At 28.8% G+C, this 20,334-nt stretch overlaps 4 protein-coding genes across 9 annotated transcripts in view; 1 reads left to right on the top strand and 3 right to left on the bottom strand.

Moving 5' to 3' along the window:
• Positions 1 to 187: 187 nt before the first annotated feature.
• Positions 188 to 12,412, bottom strand: LOC122635499 (transcription factor IIIB 90 kDa subunit). 2 transcript variants are annotated; one of them, XM_043825778.1, is made up of 15 exons: positions 11,950 to 12,412; positions 11,287 to 11,500; positions 11,059 to 11,143; positions 10,789 to 10,925; positions 10,568 to 10,672; positions 2,646 to 2,795; positions 2,436 to 2,529; positions 2,206 to 2,338; positions 2,001 to 2,097; positions 1,762 to 1,911; positions 1,592 to 1,677; positions 1,282 to 1,519; positions 1,034 to 1,202; positions 775 to 947; positions 188 to 689 (listed from the first exon to the last, which is right to left on the bottom strand). In XM_043825778.1, exons 2-15 carry the CDS (start codon positions 11,498 to 11,500, stop codon positions 553 to 555), a joined length of 1,968 nt encoding a protein of 655 aa, XP_043681713.1. In that variant the 5' UTR covers positions 11,950 to 12,412; the 3' UTR covers positions 188 to 552. The 2 variants fall into 2 exon arrangements, with proteins under 2 accessions (XP_043681713.1, XP_043681714.1); XM_043825779.1 differs by lacking the exon at positions 11,950 to 12,412 and adding an exon at positions 11,578 to 11,797.
• Positions 3,096 to 10,041, top strand: LOC122635502 (BTB/POZ domain-containing protein 6-B). 2 transcript variants are annotated; one of them, XM_043825783.1, is made up of 7 exons: positions 3,096 to 3,404; positions 4,651 to 4,932; positions 5,058 to 5,205; positions 5,306 to 5,522; positions 7,219 to 7,405; positions 7,467 to 7,645; positions 8,032 to 10,041. In XM_043825783.1, exons 1-7 carry the CDS (start codon positions 3,314 to 3,316, stop codon positions 8,494 to 8,496), a joined length of 1,569 nt encoding a protein of 522 aa, XP_043681718.1. In that variant the 5' UTR covers positions 3,096 to 3,313; the 3' UTR covers positions 8,497 to 10,041. The 2 variants fall into 2 exon arrangements, with proteins under 2 accessions (XP_043681718.1, XP_043681719.1); XM_043825784.1 differs by lacking the exon at positions 3,096 to 3,404 and adding an exon at positions 4,270 to 4,406.
• Positions 12,413 to 13,777: 1,365 nt separating the features above from the next.
• Positions 13,778 to 18,251, bottom strand: LOC122635366 (solute carrier family 12 member 9). The gene is made up of 10 exons (XM_043825513.1): positions 18,086 to 18,251; positions 17,589 to 17,868; positions 17,335 to 17,469; positions 16,909 to 17,246; positions 16,581 to 16,794; positions 16,243 to 16,512; positions 15,961 to 16,168; positions 15,039 to 15,836; positions 14,511 to 14,945; positions 13,778 to 14,425 (listed from the first exon to the last, which is right to left on the bottom strand). The coding sequence occupies exons 2-10, from the start codon at positions 17,854 to 17,856 to the stop codon at positions 14,227 to 14,229; spliced, it is 2,865 nt and encodes a 954-aa protein (XP_043681448.1). The 5' UTR covers positions 17,857 to 17,868; positions 18,086 to 18,251; the 3' UTR covers positions 13,778 to 14,226.
• A 248-nt stretch (positions 18,252 to 18,499) lies between these two features.
• Positions 18,500 to 20,334, bottom strand: part of LOC122635365 (zinc finger protein 423 homolog) — a 51,281-nt gene continuing 49,446 nt past the window's right edge. For all 4 annotated transcript variants that reach the window (XM_043825509.1, XM_043825511.1, XM_043825510.1 and 1 more), the window contains 2 exons: positions 20,043 to 20,267; positions 18,500 to 19,927 (listed from right to left, as the gene is read on the bottom strand). In XM_043825509.1, coding sequence (XP_043681444.1) covers positions 19,520 to 19,927; positions 20,043 to 20,267 — 633 coding nt within the window. In that variant the 3' untranslated portion in view covers positions 18,500 to 19,519. The remainder of the gene's footprint in view (positions 19,928 to 20,042; positions 20,268 to 20,334) is intronic.

Below are 20,334 nucleotides of genomic sequence, written 5' to 3'. Positions count from 1 at the left end.
TTTCAGTAAGTAACAGGAAAGTATCTTAATGGTATATTCTAAAATATACATTTAATACAAAAATACGTGCGTATAATAATAATAATATAATAATAATAATAATATAATAATAATAATAATAGTAATAGTAATCATAATAATTAATAAGAAATAGCTCTTTTATGGATTTAGTTTCAGCCATATATATACTATTGAAACGTCACTTTTAATAAATTACTTAATATTTATATAATATATTAGATTACTTCTCACATGTATACCATTCCTTATCATACCAGTGTGTAATTTTTAATCATGATAATAATAATATATTTTACAATTTCATGAATAATCTCAATACCAAAATAAACTGCAACAAAATAAAACTACCTCGATGGTATAAAAAAAATATAGCTAAAACAAAATAATATATTACTTACATATAATTACACTTATGTTTGGTATAATAAAATAAGTAAGGAAACAAATATAATAAGCGTATTAAATTAACGGTGGTTCTTTGAAAGAGAACAAGTATATTGAGGGAGAAAATGCATTAATCAAGATTTAATATTAATAATCCTCTTCTTCATAGCCATATCCATAGTCGTCATCATCGTCATTTGTAGTGTGTCGTCCAAGCATTTGTCCTACTGTCATTTCGGTAGGGTCATCAATAGCATCGTCTATATAATCTTCTGCTTCGTCCACTGTAAAATAGAAAATTATATCGAATGAATATGTGAAAGGTTAATAAGGAGAATAGATCGATAAAGAAGAGACATCAATACGTACCAACGTTTGATGCATCAAGTGCAGGCGGTGTAGGAGGTGCCATATCTTCCTCCACAGATTCTTCTAGTTCTCTTGGACTTGTTATTTCTACCTTACGTCGTTTATTAGATTTTAGAGGGCGTGTCTCTTGTGATAATGATGTTGTTACGTTCTTTGATAACGAAATAGGTGTTCTGTTTATATGGAACAAAAAGAAAGTATAGAAAAAATATTTCACATGTAAAATATAAAATGTATACAAATTTTCATAACAACTAACCCCGATGATTTAATCTCCATCTTAATTTCAATCTTAGATTTACATGGTGATTTGTCTTGCTCTTTCTGTTGCTGATTACTCGGACCGTTAACGTTCAGACTTTTTAATACTTCATAATTGATTTTAGAAGATATACGTTTCTCTTGCAACATTTTTTCGATAGCTTCTCCTTTATAAATAACAATATATAATTTAGTGTAGTAAATAAATATGTATTCTTTGTTTCTTAAACTTATGTTTTAATTTACCTGCAGTAGTAGCAGGACCTTGATTTTTATTTCGTTTTGTAGTACGTCTTCTCTTTTTCTCTGGTTTACCTTCTTCTTTCTCCTTCTTTCGTCGTTCTTCTTTTTCTTGTTGTTCAGTCAAATATTTTGCATTGACTTTTTTCCATAAAGTATCTTTGAATTCAGCTTCTTTTTCTGTCATTATATAGTCGTCCAGTTCATCATCGTCAATGCCAGCACTGTCAATTTCCCCGGAGGACTGCGACAGATAAATTTTGCATTTTTTCTTTTAAGAAGACAAATATAATATTTAAAAAATTTGTATACCTACATTTTCAAAATTTGTCTCTGTTTTATCTTTTGATTCTTTGCTCGTTTCCTTTGTTCCATTTAAACCCATGGATGCAATATCAGGACCTGCAAAGGTTTACAATATTTTGTTGTAACATAAATCGTATTAATTGTTAATCAACTTTGTCAGCATACACACACATATCTTACCAAGTCCTGTAAATAACGTATCATTATTACGTTCAAGTAATTCTTCCTCAACATCCGAATCCACGTGTTCATAATCAATGCAACCTTTAATAATATTTAAATTAGTTTCTTTAATAAATCTATCAGCATAATCACTTTCTAAATAAGGGCCTGTAAACAACGTTAAGATTATATACATATTTAGAAAATATATATTGCATATATATATATATAAAGTTGCAGAAAGTGAATTAAAATACCATCTTTTCGTTTTTTTCCTTTTCCAACTTTTTGTTCATCTATTTGTCTGTCAATTTCAGCTTGAAGTTCATTTATTTCTGAATCTATATTTTCTAGCTGAAATTAATAAAAACGAATATTACAAAGTATAGTATACTTAAAAAATGAATGGAACAATTCTATCACTTAAAAAGATTTGTTTTCTTTTTTTTCTTTCTTTTTTACTTTTTGTAATCGTTCTCTGTCTTTTTTACGAGCAGCTTTAAATGCAGGTGGATCTTGCTCTTCCTCTAAATCAACTGTCATGAATTCTTCCAAAGTCAAGGCACTAGAAGGTGTGTCTCCAAATTCCATTAATCTAAAATTAAAGTATCAGTGATTTAACATCAAATATATGCGCGCGCGCATGCATATATATATATTATTTTTATATCATACAATAAATAATATATAACCTTTTACGTAAAGTAGATTCGTGAACTTTGACAATTTTTACAATATCTGCAGGAGATCTATTAAATTCATGTAATCGCGCTGCCATTAGTAAAGCTGTAATGAAATATATATATATGTGTGTAGATATTTATTATAATTAAATGTGTGTATGTGTCCGTGTATTAAAAAAATATATTCTTTTAATTAAAAAATATATAATTCAAATTTACCCGCGCCACATAGTCCCGATGGTTTCCGACCACTGTGTATGCTATCTCTTTTCATTCTTTGCACTACTCTTAATGCAGTCATTGATACTTCATGAGTTTTTTCACCAAATTCAAGCTTGTTTGCAAATCTCATAATGTACAAGCAAGGATCTAAAATATAATAATTCAAAAAAGTATAATATATAAAAGTAAATGCGACACGATTTAAATCATAACGTATAATACGCGGCAAATTTAAAAATTCAATATCGCCATTTAAGTTCATCGGAATACTGTCATCCGATTGGTTCGTCGTAAAAGATCAAAATTGACGATACGATATTTCTTTTAAATAAGATCATAAATATATTATTTGAAAAAGTTTGGACATTAAATAATGACAGAATAAAGAAAGTATGATTTAAATAAAGAGACATGCGCGTTTTAACTCGGATTATCGACCGATTGCAGAGACGAAACGTAACGTGTGGTATTGCCTAACCAGCGCCCGTCTTCCTGGCATGGCGCCTCGGCCCTCGACCTACGCTCCTTTATTATCTTAAATTTCTCGTGATTTTTTCATTCGACACGGCTGAAGAGATTAAGCACCGATTCAAAATAGACAAGAAAAAGAAAAAAAGAAGAATTAATAGACAAAAGAGACGTCTCGTCTTGCAGAAAGAGCAGAGATGTCTAACTTATACTCGAAGATCACCGCCAAGCCGTTGCAACGGTATCAAGATAACGTCACGGTCAAGCAAACCAATGCTTGGGTCAACGGTAAGAGAATTATATGAATAAACTGAAAAGATAAAGTACTTTGAATTTATTCTGTTTAAATGATGATGTCAATATACATGTATATATACCTATATATATCATATATATATATGCGTGCGTGTGTGTGTGTGTGTATATATATATCCGTATATATTGGAGAGAAATTTTCTCTTATTGATTTATTTATAAACAATGGCTGGTCAATTATCTAATGTTTCTTAGAAATTTCAATCGTGTTATTAGATACAAATAACCACCACCTTGAAATAATTCATTATATATAGACAACATAAAAAGCAACATTATTACAAATAACCATTAATAATTATATCGCGTGTTCGTTTCCGTATCATTTTAGATTGATCATTACGTGAAAATATGTAAAATAATGAATCCAACAAATTTATAAAAGCTTTCTGCACCTGTAATTTTTGTATATATGTATATGTGTATTATATTAAGAGCAGTGACACGCATTCATGTTGATAGGATAGTTCCTGTCATCGACACGACTACGTTAATCATTAGGGTGTCATTTAACAAAAGTATATCGCTCCACGTTGAAAGCGCCTTAAATGATGATATCGATATACAGATTAAAAAAACAATTGAATGTTGATTAGAGTTATCGTATATAATAATAGATAATGATCAAGTATTTAATCAATGTTGTTGTAAAGAAATTCGTTGATATTTTTTTTCGTACTTTTGATCTTCGCACGATGTATATCACGTGCAACCGAGAGATGCACGAATATACCCGAACAAAAACGGACCGAGACGAACGTTTCTCGGTGCTCCGCTACCACGAAACGTTTTGCTATTCAATATGATGCGCATACATGTCCCGCTTTAATCGGTACATCTCGTTGTATAACGGTATCAAATATTTTACGGAATTCATCAATTTTTTTGGTGACACCCTTTTTTGCTATGTCGAAACATAGATAACAGATTTGCTCTAAAATTAACATCAAATTGATGAAATAATGTATACTGACGGTAAATTATTTGTTTTTTTTTATGACGCGTCAACTTTCGTTTATATTATTTAATAAGTAATATTATTATTTCTGTGTATGATGTGTTGCTATATCGTGCGTGTAGTAATATGGAATGATTCCATGAGATATGTATTTCTTTGATTAAAAAGGTTATTGGTTTAAATGAGAAGATAAGTGTATTGAATCAATTGAAAAAAATGTCAAGATGGCAATCTAATCAAGAAAACTTGTGAATGTTCTAGCGGAATCTCCAAGTAATGTATCAGATTCTCCACCATCGGTAAGCCCTCTGTCCTCTTCCATTGTATTGCAACGAGAGGGAATAATAAATCAGCCCCCTAGTGCTCCTACATCACCACTGTCTTCCTTATCGTCGCCTGTAACTCATTTGAATCTTTCATCGCCCGAAGACTGTACACAAGATCCTAACTGGCAAGCAACAAAAACTACGGTCCGTGAACGTAATGCTGCTATGTTCAATAACCATCTTATGGCAGATATTATTTTTATTGTTGGTAGTCCAGGTATATAATCGTTCTTTCCTTCTTATAATTTAATAGAATTAATAAATACATTGTAATTATATATCAAACTTTAAGATATTTGAAATATTGACTAGATTACAAATAGAAGGTGATATTTGTTACAGGTCATACACAAACCATACCAGCACACAAGTATGTCTTAGCTACAGGTAGTTCCGTATTTTATGCCATGTTTTATGGTGGACTAGCAGAAAATAAACAAGATATAGAAGTGCCAGATGTAGAGCCAGCAGCTTTCCTTGCTCTGTTAAGGTGAGTATATAAGAGAGATATATGAAGGACGTGTTTAACAATTATGAAATTATAAATTTCATAGTAAAACTTCACTATTTTTAAAAGAGTCTTATTTCAGGTATATGTACTGTGATGAAGTACAACTAGAAGCCGATACAGTTTTAGCAACCCTTTATGTTGCTAAAAAATATATAGTTCCACATTTAGCACGCGCGTGTGTCAATTATTTGGAAACAAGTTTGACTGCTAAGAATGCATGTTTACTTCTAAGCCAATCTCGACTATTTGAAGAACCAGACCTCATGCAACGATGCTGGGAAGTTATAGATGCTCAAGTAAGTAATAATCAGAAGGTATTAAGTACCATTACTTTAAATACAAGCTTGGACATGATGGTAGATGAATCAAATTTTCTTAGTGATCATGATTATCATATTCGACATTTTTATTCTTATGAAGATGTTTGTATCAAGGATAAATTCAAAAAGTCACAATATGAACATAATTATCAGAAAAAATTGAGAATAAACGACACTCGTGAAAGTTCCAAAAGTAGAATATCATTAGCACCGCACTGTTTAAGTTTATCTGAAATTAAATGTTATTCTTCTGCAATTGATATAAATAAGGAACGATTACCATATACTCTTTTTCGTACGCGTAGTGAACCATATTTTCCAGGTAATAAACTGGACATAGAAATCACACAAAACATGATGTATCGAGATAGCTTTATAGAAGATTATGAATGTATGAAACACACAGTAAATGTTAATGATCTTTCAGACAGTAGATATAGTAACAATCATGATTTATCTAAAATAGTAGTAAAATCTAATGGTGTAATTATGTAGAATTTGTCTAACAATTAACCAGATAAGGAAAACCTGTTTCACAATTAAAATTAGTTTTTACTATAAAGATTTCAAACATTATCAAAATTATCAGCATTATTAAAGATGCTTTCACTTTTTAATAATCCATGTTGCAATCGGTTAATATTATATTCCCTGTAACTTATGTCGCATTGTATTTTTAAGTTTGTTTTTTATATACTACTTGTATATAGTACTGAAGATATGAAACTTGTAGAGATAAGTAACTACAATAATAAAATACCATTTAAAAAAAAAAAAAAAAAAAAAGAAAAAGAAACATGTAATCTTAATCAAAAATGTTGCTTTATAGAAAAATAAATGCTTTTGAAATTTTTTATGTAATATTAGATTTTAAATCTTTTTTGATATATTATTTTATTAATGAATGTAGTTTACTTGCAATCTTGTATATTTACACTTATATTTATGAAACTAAAAAGGCTTCGCAATAAAAGTTATATTTTATTTATGTATTGTGTCCCTACCATCATTTAATTTTAATAAAAAATTAAATGTAGATATATTAAGACTATATTTGTTAAGTTTTCATTTTTAAAAACAAATATTCCTTATCTGCTTAAAAAACTTTTTCATATCAAATTTTTTAGAATATATTTATCTACTTAATAGATATTCATTTTACATGTCCCTGCTTTTGCATTTTTCATAATATACTCGCTAGTAAACAATAGTTCTGTGATAGTAAATATATTTTCAGGTTCATACAATAAAAGCATTATGAAGTTCAAATAGAGAATATATATAACATAAAAGAAAAAATACGAGCTTTGTTCTATAGAAAAATTATAAATGATATTTGGATTTTCAAAGATAATTTTTCGGGAATAAAAAATTTATAATTATAACAAAATAAAAGTCATATGAAACATAAGAATAAACTGAATTACCTATTATTTACTCAAGGCCCTCGCGCGCGCGTATATAATTATTATAATCTTTAGATTGAAATATTTATTATATATATAAAAAAAAATCTCAAGAAAAAGTTTAACTACATTTACAGAGAACGGGATACATTGAAAATGAAATATATTATAGTATTCCATTTTTGCATGACATATTATTTAAATATCTTCAGCAAATATCTGTATACTTAAATTCATGTAAATTTATATTGATATCTATTACACAGGCAGAAATGGCACTAAGATCCGATGGTTTTGTAGACATTGACATTCATACACTTGAATCTGTCTTATCTCGAGAAACATTAAATTGCAAAGAGATTCATGTGTGGGATGCTGCATTAAGATGGGCCTCTGCAGAATGTTTAAGACAAGATCTCGAGCCCACATCCGCGAATCAACGACAATTATTAGGTGAATATTTTGTCAACTTTTCTAGAAGAATTAGTTATGTTATGTTCATTCTTTATTTTAGGATCTGCCTTGTATCTAATTCGACTTCCAGCTATGAATTTAGAGGAATTTGCTAATAGTGCTGCACAAACTGGGATACTGACACAACAAGAAACAATAGATGTTTTTCTACACTTCACTGCAAGTAACAGACCAATGCTGTGCTTTCCCACAAAAGCACGACAAGGATTAAAAACTCAGGTACGCATAAAAAATATTAAATTGTCCAATCATTTCTCAACACAAAATAATTTTCCTCAATGTCATATTACTTGAAATAAATAATATAGGTTCAAGTAGTTCTGTGTATCCTTTTGTTAGTAATGTTCTAATTATAATATATTTAAATTTGGCTTCCCATAAAAATTGTAAAATTTATTGGTTGAAGTGACATGATTATTTCCATTTTATTTCTTTTTCCTTATTTAATTTTTTGTGATCTACATACACTATGTATTAATAGTTTGTTTTTTTACCATGAAACGATCTTAACTGTGATTGCTCTATATGTATACAAATTTTAAGATTTTATGTGCTTATAATAAAGTATTTATTGATCTACGTGAGAACTGGAAATTTCTTTATAGGTTTGTCATAGATTCCAATCATGCGCTTATAGATCAAATCAGTGGCGCTACAGAGGAAGATGTGACTCAATCCAGTTCAGTGTTGACAAAAGAATTTTTGTGGTTGGTTTTGGTTTATATGGAAGCTCTACTGGTGCTGCGGACTATAATGTTAGAATAGAACTTAAAAGGCTGGGCTGTGTCTTGTCAGAAAATAGTACAAAATTTTTTTCTGATGGATCAAGCAGTACATTTCACGTGTATTTTGAAAATCCTATACAAATAGAACCAGAGTGCTTTTATACGGCAAGTGCAATACTCGACGGTGTAGAATTAAGTTATTTTGGTCAAGAAGGTATGACAGAGGCTACGGTTGGCAGTGTAAACTTTCAATTTCAGTGTAGTTCTGAAAGTACTAATGGTACAGGTGTTCAAGGTGGACAGATACCTGAATTGATTTTTTATGGACCACCATCAGATGATTGATGTAAATTTATGATGTGAGTAACACTTTGATTAGTGTTTTCATTTTTTTTGCGAACAAAAAAAATTTTGTAGATATTCAGTGGCTATCGTTTTAAACAAAACATGCACACTTCGTCGGCCTGTTAAGTGACGAGTTAAATTTAGTAGAGTGAAATTCTACTGTGTGGGAATTTGCACATGATATGTATATTCTATGATGAAAATAGTTTATTACACAGATCTTGTATTAAAGTATGCCCACTTAGTAGAATATTTTACTCTATGAGCAACTATATCTTGCAACAGAGAATGTATTGCAAGCAATATTGTCACTCTGCAGATTTTAGTAAATAAGCAAGTATGACAGGTGCACTTTAATCTGAAAGTTTTCAGAAATAATTTTTTGCTGTCATATGAAAAAGAAAAATTTATTTTAAAAACAAATAGTGTTCAATCTTAATGGTCAGAATTATAAAAGTAATAAAGCATAAAATAAGGCAATAAGGAAAATAAATATGTATTAATATTAATCATTTTACGATGACGGCAGTAGTAAATCAATTAGCAATTTTTCAATCGTTTAAAAATATATACGTTGTAACATAACAATGTATAATAATCTTAAATTTCAACAAAATGGATGAATATTTTTGGAACTGCATAACTGAGATAATTGTAAAACAAAACAAAAATACTGTGTGGATTATAAAATATTGTCAAAAATATCTCATTTTGTGATGTAACACTAATTTGAATTGAAATAACTTAAAATACTTCTCAATATTATCTCAATTTCTACCTTACCAAATGAGTCCATATTATGTTGAATAACAAATATATAATTTGTTAATTTGTTATCATAAATTGTATAAAAACGTCACTATTTAAGTAACATAAAAATATAATTCCGGTATTAATCCCATCTAATAAAAGTAAATGCATAATATGTAAAAATTTAGTTCTATAAAAGAAAATATTCAAACTTATATTTTAAGTCACGTTGCATTAAATTAACGTTAATAATTCGTTTCTTTTTTACTTTTGCTAATATTTGTATATAATTGTCATATTTTTTACTTGAATATCAAAATTTAACCAAAAGTTTAGTTTATCCTTGTACAATACGCCACGTATGTAAGTGTAGATATTAAAGTATTAAAAGTAATAAAAAAAGATAAGAGATCAAGAATTGTTCAATATAGTAAATAACAATATTGTAAACTAGTACATTTATCATTATTCTCTATCTTTGTTGTCATTAGATTTATCTGTCATTTATACTTTTCAGAATATGTGTAGAAATGAAATTGCTTTCTGCTTAGTGGTAATAAATTGTAAATATTCGTAATAAAAATATATAGAAATGAGGTCTATGTAATGATAAAAATGCATTGTGAAAATTTGTATCATATGTGGGTTTTGAAAAAGGTAAACATCATCTGAAGAAAAAAAAATTAACTATTAACTGCATCATTGCTACCGAAAAAAACAGTGTGATTTTTCTGGTGCTGATGAAGTTAGATTAGTAATTGTTATTCTTGCAATAAATTTAATGAATATTTAATAGATAATGGTTATTTAATAAGACCTAATTCCTTGAAAGTATCATAAGATTTGTTAATCAAATATTATTCAAATCTATTATTATTTTATCTGTTATCAAGTTTAACATTGCAAGAATACATTTTAAATTGTACCAAGTCTTACATTTAGTCAGTAAAAAAAAGAGAACATCATTATTATGAAGTATTATCGATCTCTGTATAAATTTTATCTCATTTCATAATAGAAATGAGTTTTGATATTGAAATATTATAAGAACTTTTTATTTAAGTTTACCTTACTAGTCATATCGACCAATAACATTTTGTTAAATACATATATATATATATATATGTGTGTGTGTGTATATATATATATATATATTCTAAATTTTTTAAGAATTCATTATAGTAAGTCCAAATAGATATTCTTTAAATTCAAATGGAGGCTACTTTAATTAAATGAAATATACATAGAAAATAAATTTTTGAAATAAAAAAACTATAAAGTAATGTATCATGCAAAATATAACAATTTAATAAATACTTACCTACTGAAGGTATATTGATACATAAGGCTTGTGTGAACCGCAAATACGTCCGTCCCAGTTCATGGACACAAATTTGAAGAACATCACTGATGTCAATAAGCAAATCTATGTAAGTTATTAAGGAATCATAAATAAATAATTATACATAAATCTAGTACTACTTGTAGTTTGTTAATATATAATTTAGAATTTTCTTAAATAAAAGTATATTTAAAGGATACGAGCCGTGCCTTCAGTACGACAAGTGATATATACACAGGCTGCATGATTGTGAGCTTGCTTCCTTCCACGAGTCAGTTGTCGGCTTAATGCCATTTTGTAAAAATTAACAGATATATCGATGCAGTGCTGATTGAGTCTTATAATAAATAAAGAGAATAGAATTAGATAAATACAAACAATATATTAACAAGTGATAATAATTAGTTAACTTATCTAGTCACCTGAAGTATAATTATTGATATTAAAAAAAAATCAATTACGAAACTTACTGTAACTGCATACAGAGATGCGTTATTCCTTTTCTTGCATTTTGTAATGTGATACCTCTTGATTCTTTTCCACTAACATGATATGCTAAAAAAAAAAAGAGAAAAAATATATTAATTTGACTTTGTTAATTCATTATATAGTATAATTACATATATAGATAAATCAAGTTCATTAAATGAAAAACAAAAAATAGTACATTTATATTAAAAGTATCAAGAATAACATACCTGCGCCAAAGCCCGTAGCCCCACCGGTGCTATCATTTGCAACAAATTGTCCGAGGACCATCATATTACCAGATGGGGATTCCTCAAAAGTAGTTTCACTGACAATAAGTTGGTCCTCCAGTACAAAACCACATTCTGTACAAACAGCATCGCCTCGTGCAGGGTCTGTCTCTATGTCTATAGAGCCACAATTACGACACTTATTTCCTGACATCTGCAATACAAAGTTTGATAGAAAATTGTTAATAAAAATGAATTATTAATACTTATTAAAATGGAGATAATTATAACCTTTTCTTTAATTGTCACAAAAAATGTAAAAATAAATACATTGAGACTGTAGAAAAAAATTGTTATATTAATTTGAAGAAAATTTGTATTAAGACACAAAACCAATTAATATCCTTTTTCCTTTTCTTTCGACACTGTTTTGTGACACGAATAAAAAACTTTGCATCTTTTTTATTTCCATCACATGCGTTTGACATTCCACGTTTGTAAAGATACGTGAGTATTCTCAGTTAAGGTTAATACAACTTAATTTTTTATAAATTCAGATACATTATGCATAGAATACAAACATATTAAGAAAAAAATATATCCATGCATAGGGATTATTTAATGATCATTATTTTTTTAGATTAAAAAATATATTTTATATACCTTTATTAGTTTTTCTTAACTGTAGTCAATAGTATATGATGCTCGGCGGCACGAATCCTTGTTAGCTCAAGCAGAGCAGTCCGAATTTCTAATTCCAAGAACGAAGGTTCAAATCCTGTCAATTTTTCTCCCTCCACTTGAAAATTATTTTATCTATTCTATTAATATATAAGCTATTGAAAATGATATATATATACACACGCATACGCACACATATATACACACACAAAGAGAAAGAGGAATTACGAATTTATAATGCTGCAAAATATTGTAATATTTGAAACTATGTACATACACTTATACACTTATGGCCATAAGTGGAGTAGTTGGGAACCCTTTTTCTTTCTATCAATCACACATTATCCCTCGATACTTAGTCGTACAACGAAGTGTCATATGGTGTAATCTTTATATGTAATCGAGATAGTGACAGATTTAACAAAAGTAAAAAAGAAACGCAGGTTATAGTTGTTTGTAGATAAATCTTATTACATAAAAGAAGCTTACATTATTAAAATGCGATGGATTGAAATTTGACATCATTTTTATAATTATTGTGGAAATAAATCAATGCAGTCTGAAATACCATCAAAAAGAATACATACGTAATTATAAGATATGTTTATTTATTACAATAATACCTTAGGGATTAGTAATTTAAATTTGTCGTTTTATTAATAACTTGTTGCATTATATATTTATATTATATTATGTAAAAATAAATTTTCCGTTTTATCAGTCGTATATTATTTCTTGTTTCATGCTGATGTTACAATAACAATTTGTTATGTGATAGACAGTAATATTTGTATGTAATAGGTTAACTTTTTTGAAGGTAAATTATTTCATATTTGTCAATTTTATTTTAAAAACTAGTACTTTTATCTTGAATTCACCTTCTTGCCTCTAATTGGCAAAGAAAATGCTAGATTTATACAAGTGCATCAAAATTTTTAGAATCGCGTTAGAGATAAAATTGATAAAAATACAAAAATTGCTCATTTAATAGTATAGAATGTACCTATTATCAAATTTTATTAAAATACAGATTATATATATATATATATGTATAATAAAAGCTTTTTTATATAAATGTTATAAAGATCGTATTCGTTGATCGTAAATTAATTGAAATATATCTATTTAATACTGATTCGTACCAAGAGCTATTTCTTGGAAATTCCGAAGTATTGACAAATTGAAAATTTTGTATCGGGATCTCGTAATGTGTGAAATCTTTTCGAAATATTATATCTTTTTTTAACCAATTTCTCTTATTTACCTCGTGACTTCTACAAATATCATTTCAGAAGATATCATTTCAGTTGATAAATATTGCCATTTATTTATTTGTCATACTTTGATTTTAGAATTTCGTATCGGACAAATAATTTGACAAAGATATTTGCCGGATAGGAGAAATGAAAGAATTTAATGTAAAAAACGTTGGCTTCTTATTTTCGTTAAATTTTTTTATTCTTATTTTCATTAAGTGATATATAAAAAAATACATCGTATTTGATAATTATACAGATATTCGCTGTATCATATAAACTGTATAATATAATATAATATAATACAATATAATAAAATATATAATTTGTGTAATGCAACACAACGTAATGCCATGTAGTATAATATAATAGAATTTAACTTAAAGTATTATTTTACAGAATAATTGTGTAGTTTATAATGACATAAATGATGCCAAACATCTTTAAACGATATCCAATGATTTCTAAGGATTTCCATCCTTTTGATAATTTTTCATACTGCTTTTATTATTTATTCCAATTGATTGAAATACAGTAAAAAATGTAAACCGAGATATTTTTGTATATGAAATATATTAAGATAGGTACATGATGAATGTATCACTGATAAATGTATCTTTTACAGATTTCAAAAATATTCCTATACGGAAAATATTTTATAGAATAAATTTATCACAGTAATATAAGTCACATGATGTCAGTAAATTAAAATTTAGTTGCGAATGTAAAGAATATTATTACTATTTTCGTAAAGCTTAAAAAATACTTATTGCTCTTAATGAAATTATATTACTATTTAAATAAGATCATTTTTGAATCATTAAATACATTTATATCGAATAACATTATTTATCATTTTGTGCATCAATTATAATAAATCAATTAATTAAACTATAATATAATTATTACAATAATTTAAAGCATAAATATATAATCGTAAAATGATACTAGTATTTATCAAAGTAAGATGATATTAATTTTTTCTTTCTATGCTTTGATATTGTTACAAAGTTGTCGATGTAACAGCACTGACGCCATGTACTAAAACTATAGGTGGTAAATTCATAGTCAATTCTGTTAATAATTGAAGGTATTGTCGATACATAATATTTTCATCCCATGTATTAGATATAGGTGGTGCTGGTAAATATATAAAAGTTGTTGCCGTTTGACTGGAATGTTGTTTAATTAACTGATTAACACTGAAATTCATAAATGTAAATACTTTTAAGACCTTAATTATCATATAAAAGGAAATTTGTTATCATGTACATTTTATATAATCACCTCGATATATAAGTTTTGGAGACATTACTCAACGTATTATCCACATTTTCAGTACCTGTCTCATACTGCGTATCCAATTTTGGCTCGATAAGAGATCTGCCCTTTAGACCACTTACTTGTGCTCCCCAATTAGGAATTTTCTTAATCGATGCCGAGATCCTCAAAACATTTAATAATTTTTTTATTTTATGCTCGTTTGAGACCTTGGGAAATTCAGTGATAGAACTTTGTGATTCTGAAATGCTTAAACTTGTACTACTACTGTCTGCAATTTCACAATGGAATACTCTAAGATGTAAATTTTTCCACACAGGAACCATATTTATAATGCATGCTAGTTGAAGCATAAATAACGAAGTTGTATCGAATGGATCTTGATCGGATGGTTGGAAGAAGTTCACTGGCCACACATCGATGTACTTAAGATTTGAATTTCTGCAAAGTTATATTATATTATATAATAATAATAATGCGAGATACATCTATTTATAATACTTTGTCAAATATCTAATAACGCATGTAACTTACTTCGAAATCTGTGACTTATCAAGTAAGTAAAAATTTCTGCATAAACACAAGTTTTTTTTCATTTTTAAAACGTCTGAACACATTCCTACATATTGTACTGGATCCACATTTTTCTCTGTACCGTTTTGCCTTAATGGAAATATAAGATTGTTAGAAACTCCGATGTTTTCGCTGGTATTCTCAAATACTGCAGTTGAATATTGAGAATCGGTGAAAAAATTTCTTGGTGTTTCTTCATCATAAAAGCCAAGAATAATTGTATTTGGTTTCATTGCACCCATTCCAGATATTCTTATTAAATGATGTAATCCTTCACGGACTGTTTTTGTAACTGTTAGCTCTACGAATGCTTTCACTTTCATATGATCGACTAAACTCAACCAGTGAGGATATTCTTCTATCGTTGGATCAGTATTCTGTCCAATAAAATCTCCAATTTTTACATGTCCTATAACATATAATCCTCCTTTCTTCAAATCGTTTACAAAATCTATAAGAGGACATGCAGATCTTGGTGAAGCAACCATCAAAAGCATTTGCGGTCTCCAAAATTTAACATGGTCTTTGCGAGAGTCTAACATTAATAAATATTTTCTCACTTGATGAAATATTAATGCTTGCGATATACTACCCCATGGCGCATTTTTACTTGGTGAAAATAAATGTAGTACGATTATTAAAATTAAACATAATATTATACTGCTCGATGCGTAAATACTGTTTATTACAAACATCATAATTAATGTCCCAAGGAGACCTATAGTAGCAGTATGCCATGTAAAATAATTAAATGTTGGTCTGCAATTATGTTAAATATTGATAAAGTTTATTATATAAAATTGCTCTTTTTTTCTTTTTTTTTCTTTTTTTTTTTTTTGTACATAGATAAGTATAGATTTTTATAAGAATGTAAAGTGCTTACCTGAAATTTGGTGCACTTGCAAGTTCAAGTCCAAGACAGGCTAAATTAGTTGCTAAATAACTTAAAAGAAATAATACTGAATTGATTTGAGCAATTGTATTCAAGGAACCAACAAGTAAGATTATTTGTACAAGACTCCATGATGTAAATACTGCAGCTATTGGATTTCCTTGCCATGTGCCTTGTATGATAAAATTTAATCCTGAACCTAAACAAAAGATGTATGCAAGAATGATGTGAAAGTTTCTTAATACCTGTGAAGTATGTAACTTGATCATTTACCAAATACATTATCTTTTGCTAATGCTTCTAATACTCTGCTCGAACCAATTAAGTTACTCAAACCAGCACTGAATGTTGCTGTCAATATACCAACAGTAACGAATGGCGGCCAAATATTTATTGGCATCATATACATAAAGTTATTTTGTAGTAAAAAACGACTTGTAGTCGCAGCTGTCAAAATAGATAGTAATATATAACATAGGAAAGTAAATAATACTGCTGATAACGTTCCACGCGGGATGTTTGTTCCAGGATTTTTTAATTCACCTACGATTGAATGTTAAAGTAATTATCAAACATATGATTATAACGTAAGAAATTTTGGCGATATTTACCACTCATATTTGCTCCGGCCATAATGCCTGTTACACCACTGAAGAGTACGCCAAATACACTAGCAAAATCAGTCATTGTACCAGGGCTCGTATAATCAGCACTATAATTGGAATATAAATTATTCGCAAGGGTGGAAGACAGAAGTCCTGTGTATGATCCATTCGCATGTTCAGTAGCATTTTGTACTAATGTATTTGCATCTGGTATTGGTATCTATATATAAATGTATATATACGTATGTAATTAATATTTTTTTATATATTCTTAAGACACTAAAAAATAAAATCATTATTAATATTATAGTTATTATTATACTAGTAATCTGACCTCCATAGGACCTCCTACTAAAAAACTTATGAAAACACTTCCAAGACAAATGCAAACGACTGCTAGAATGGCAACACTAGTTTTTGCGAACATAGTAGCTCCAATTAGACAAACCAAAAGATTGGCTGTATTTAACAACGAACAATAGAGAAACCGCCACCATCGACCATCTGGTATGAATGCATTTTTCCCAACTAGATATCCAGAGGGACCAAAATTCTCTACTAAGCCTTCGGCACAGCCAGAGATGCAAAGTGCACTCGATACAATATTTGCCATGAAAAATAATGTACCAATGGAACCACCGAATTCAGGTCCTAATGTACGACTGATCATAACTATATAACGCATAGAATAATTTAGAAAAATATACACTTATTTAGAAATACGGATAAAATTTGTACGTCGTATACAATGCAAGGATACAATATGCGCCACCTCCTTCCACCGCTCCGTTTGTTGATATAGCGCAAACAGATGCAACAGTAAAGAGTAATATTCCATAAGCAATGATGAATTGTATTAGAGTTACAAATAATCCTGCATTTCCCACGATATAACCTGCAATATATAATATATCACAATGTTAAGCAGTATCGAATTTTTAATGTCTGAAGTCCAAACTAATAATATAAAGATGTTTTATATTTAAATAGTAAATATTTATATCTTAACCTTACCCATACGTATGAAAACTAAGGCACTGAACATTGATAGTGTGACAGGACTGAATACACCCGCGAAAGTTCCTAACGTACGTGTACTATCAACACCAAGACTACCAAATTCAACATATCCTTCTCCATCAGTACGTGATGTTTTACCGAATTTAAACATACTGCTAAGTCTTTGAAATACATTTCTGCTACTAATCAATGGTGCTTTTTCACTTGTAATTCTTACGTGTACAGGTTCAGCATTTGTAGAACCAATCTCTGGTGCAATCATATTGCCAGTTTTCTTTAAAAATAACAATTATATAAATTGAATTAAAGCGATATAAACATATCGCTGTGTGTGTGTGCATGCGTGTGTATTTATATCGTATATATTACTTCATTAGATAATAAACGTAACGTCGATGAAATTCTATTTCCATATAAGTTTATAAAATAATAAAAAGGATTATGGTTGTAGATTAGTTTTTTATTTCTATATTTAAATATGGATAACTCACTTAATATCTCGTCCTTTGCATAATAAAGTATAAAATTATAGACAATCACAATTAAATTAGTCACCAAGTTATAACGTCATGCATTGAAACGTCATGTCAAACAAATAGATGTTTGAGGTTAATAAACTCGTTCCAAAAAATAGGTATCGCTTTTTCTTTTAATCATGGACGATAAATAACATAGATGCAACACGTAATGGTCATTTTTATTCGTATTTTTTTTATTCTATAGAACGTTCTGTCGGTGTCTAGTTTCCTTCTTTATCATTTTCGGATAACGCTTTATTTTATCGACAATGTATAAAACTAAAAAGACGATAATCGATCGGTAAATGTCGATAAGAGACAAAATCGAAAACCGTATTAACGATTATAAGAATAAAATACAGACACAAAAAAAAAGGAAGTTGAACGTATAATAGTACTCTTTTTTATTTTCTTTTTTTAAAGACATTGAATCAACAAATGATTAGATCAATATTTATTATGGCGCATAAGATTGAAAACAATAGATCTACCTTATTGAACTTTCTAAATTTACTGGACAGGTTATTGCATTTTCTTAATCGTAAATACCACTCATTTGATGATTTATGTTATTGACAAATTTGAAAGAGCTTTCTTAATATTTTTGCCAATAATAGGTATATATACAGATTATATATAGAGACTATGGCATAATCTTCCTCTACTATAGAATTGTCGACTTTAGCAGAGAAAATTGAAATGTATTTTATATTACAGCTGATGTATGCGTTGGGTATATGATAACTGTGTATTAGTAATTTATACACATTGTATTTTATCCTAATACAATTAATACGTGTATGTAAATCAGGATGAAAGCAACAAGAAACAAATCATTTCGATAAAACATTAATGACAACAATCAATGTGTTTTACAATTGTTAACACGAGCATTTTTAAACTTAACGCAATAAAGATAATTACATATTCCCAAATATAATGTAAAGTTTTTGTAAGCCTTATGTTACATGTCATATAACATTAATATTAAACGTAACGACTTGGGTGAGAAGAATTTTCTCAGTAGATATCTCTAAAGTATGTTATTATATTTTTAAAACAAAATTAAATTTCTCATTATATAAAGTTTACGTGTATAAGATGATTATTTTAATAATAACAAGATATGTAACGTACGTTACAATCTTTGAGCAACAGTATATTTCTTGTAAATAGATTGTCTTAAATACATGTAAAATATTATTGAGAAAAAGGAATGTTTCCTATTTGTTATTAGGTTTATCAGCAAAACGATAAGAATAGAGATACATATGTGCATATGTAATCAAAAGAAAAATGAGAAAGAGAAAGAAGAAGAAGAAGAAAAAAAAAAAGAAAATAAAAGGAAAACTGTTTTGTTACAATCACTTTACGTGGTCAACAAATTTTATCTCCTAATTTAAGGAATCACGTCTCCCCCTTTTCAGACTCCATCTGTTTATCGACTTCAATCTTCAAAGTTGTCCTCTTTTGCTCGGATTCCTCTTTATCCAACCTTTCTTGTTCAATTTGTCCATCTACGTTAACCTCTTCTTCTTCTTCTTCCTCTTCCTCTCGTTGGTCTTCTTCCTCTTCGGTTCCTTGTAATAATTCTTCTTTTATCGTAATACTTTCATCGAACTTACGAACCTCGCTGTTAATTTGGTTTTTTGTTTCTGACATCTCTTTTACCGTTTCGGGCAATGCAGAATTTTCGTCGATACGATGAAACATCAATACATGATGATCTAATTCAGCTTTGAAAAAGAACTTGGAGGTACATTTCGAACAATCGTAAGGTCGTGCATTTAAGCCATGTTCTTGCAACATATGATTCTGTAATCGAGAAGCAGTCAAACAACAACGCTCTTATTAATACTATCACGAATAGAGGGGCAAGCATCAGATACAGGCAATGGTACTTTGCGCATTGAATTATTAAAAAGTATACCTGAAGAGCAATAGGCACAGTGAAAAGAGCTTGACAGATGTAACAATTGAGAGCGGCACATCCGGCAAATGTATGCTCTATCAAATGACTCTGCAATTGGAGAGGACTATTCGCCTCGAATATGCACAAATGGCATCTCAAGGTATCAACGGCTCCTTTTCCTGACGCTTCTAAGTGTTCCTTCGTCACGTGTTGCTGGATCATAGCCTCGCTCGGAAATGACATCTGGAAATTGAGGATAAGAAGAGGATTATTTTAATATTTCCAATAAGAATACATTCCGGATAAAAAT

Source organism: Vespula pensylvanica, chromosome 18, assembly GCF_014466175.1.
Source record: "Vespula pensylvanica isolate Volc-1 chromosome 18, ASM1446617v1, whole genome shotgun sequence".
Taxonomy (NCBI): domain Eukaryota; kingdom Metazoa; phylum Arthropoda; class Insecta; order Hymenoptera; family Vespidae; genus Vespula; species Vespula pensylvanica.
This window is presented reverse-complemented; position numbering and strand designations above follow the sequence as displayed.

Coding starts and splice junctions, on each gene's coding strand:
- LOC122635499 (XM_043825778.1), bottom strand. CDS start 11,500: ATGTCAGGAAATAAGTGTCGTAATTGTGGCTCTATAGACATAGAGACA. Junction 11,144..11,286: donor GGCTACGGGCTTTGGCGCAG/GTATGTTATTCT, acceptor TTTTTTTTTTAG/CATATCATGTTAGTGGAAAA. Junction 1,678..1,761: donor TACGTTATTTACAGGACTTG/GTAAGATATGTG, acceptor AAACCTTTGCAG/GTCCTGATATTGCATCCATG.
- LOC122635366 (XM_043825513.1), bottom strand. CDS start 17,856: ATGATTGCACCAGAGATTGGTTCTACAAATGCTGAACCTGTACACGTA. Junction 16,795..16,908: donor TAGTAGGAGGTCCTATGGAG/GTCAGATTACTA, acceptor ATTTATATATAG/ATACCAATACCAGATGCAAA. Junction 16,169..16,242: donor AGCAAAAGATAATGTATTTG/GTAAATGATCAA, acceptor TCTTTTGTTTAG/GTTCAGGATTAAATTTTATC.
- LOC122635502 (XM_043825783.1), top strand. CDS start 3,314: ATGTCTAACTTATACTCGAAGATCACCGCCAAGCCGTTGCAACGGTAT. Junction 4,933..5,057: donor TTTTATTGTTGGTAGTCCAG/GTATATAATCGT, acceptor TATTTGTTACAG/GTCATACACAAACCATACCA. Junction 7,406..7,466: donor GAATCAACGACAATTATTAG/GTGAATATTTTG, acceptor TCTTTATTTTAG/GATCTGCCTTGTATCTAATT.